Here is a 942-nt window from a genome sequence, read left to right as displayed (position 1 = left end):
CTCCTCCTCGTAAGCCGCAGACACTGCAGACACACAAAACAATATCGTTGCAGGGCATGGGCTGCTGCTGTTGTTGCTGCTGCTGCTGCTGCAGCTGAGGCACCTGCTTAGCCACCTGCTGGAAGAGCTCTACTGCTGCAGTGCTGGCGGAGGCAGCAGCAGCTGCAGCAGCTGCTGCAGCATCAACACGACAAACAGCAGCAGAAGCAGCAGCAGCTGCTGCCCTCTCCCGCTGCTGCGCTGCAGCAATATCCTCAGCTGCCGCAGCAGCTTGCTTCTGTAGTTGCTGCTGCAGCTCGCGGACGGTCTGCTGCTGCTGCTGCTGTTGCTGCTGCTGCTTTTGCTGTTGCTGTTGCTGCTGCTCCTGCTGTTGCTGCAGCAGTTGCATTTCCCGGTGCTTCTTTCGGAGTTCTTCTGCGTGCTGCTGCTGCTGCTGCTGCAGCTGTTGCTCCTTCTGCAGCAGCAGCTGCTGCTGCTTTTGCTGCTGCTGACGCTGCTGCTCAAGTTCCTGAAGGGCTCCCTCTAACTGACGTTTGGTTTGCTGCTGCTGCTGTTGTTGCTGCTGTTGCTGCTGTTGTTGCTGCTGCTGCTGCTGCGCCTGCTGCTCCATTTGTTCTATCGATTGCTTCGCTTGTAAGTGCTGCTGCTGCTCTGATTCCAGCTGCTGCTGTAGCTGCCGTAGCTGCTGCTGCAGCTGCTGCAGCTGCTGCTGGTGTTCCATTGCTGTAGAGGCTTGCTGCTGCTGCAGTTCGTCTCGCTCTAGCGCGTGCTGCTGCTGTTGCTGCTGCTGCTGCTGCTGCAGCTCGTCGCGCTGCTGCTCTAAAGTTTGCACTTCTGTCCTGAGGTCTTCGATTTGCTGCAGCAGCAGTTGCTGCTGCTGCTGCTGCTGCTGCTGCTGCTGAAGCCGCTCACCGCCTTGCTGCTGCCGCAGACCCTCCTCTA

The 942-nt window shown here is 58.8% G+C and overlaps 1 protein-coding gene across 1 annotated transcript in view; it reads right to left on the bottom strand.

The window, feature by feature from the left end:
• EMH_0089700 (uncharacterized protein) overlaps positions 1–721 on the bottom strand; it is a gene marked incomplete at both ends in the record, with an annotated part of 2389 nt that extends 1668 nt beyond the window's left edge. Inside the window, one exon of the mRNA XM_013501458.1 lies at positions 25–721. Coding sequence (XP_013356912.1) covers positions 25–721 — 697 coding nt within the window. The remainder of the gene's footprint in view (positions 1–24) is intronic.
• Between the last annotated feature and the right edge of the window lie 221 nt (positions 722–942).

This window comes from Eimeria mitis, genomic scaffold (genome assembly GCF_000499745.2).
Source record: "Eimeria mitis Houghton genomic scaffold, Emh_scaff6917, whole genome shotgun sequence".
Taxonomy (NCBI): Eukaryota; Apicomplexa; class Conoidasida; order Eucoccidiorida; family Eimeriidae; genus Eimeria; species Eimeria mitis.
Note: the sequence above shows the minus strand (reverse complement) of the source record. Positions and strands in the feature narration are given on the sequence as shown.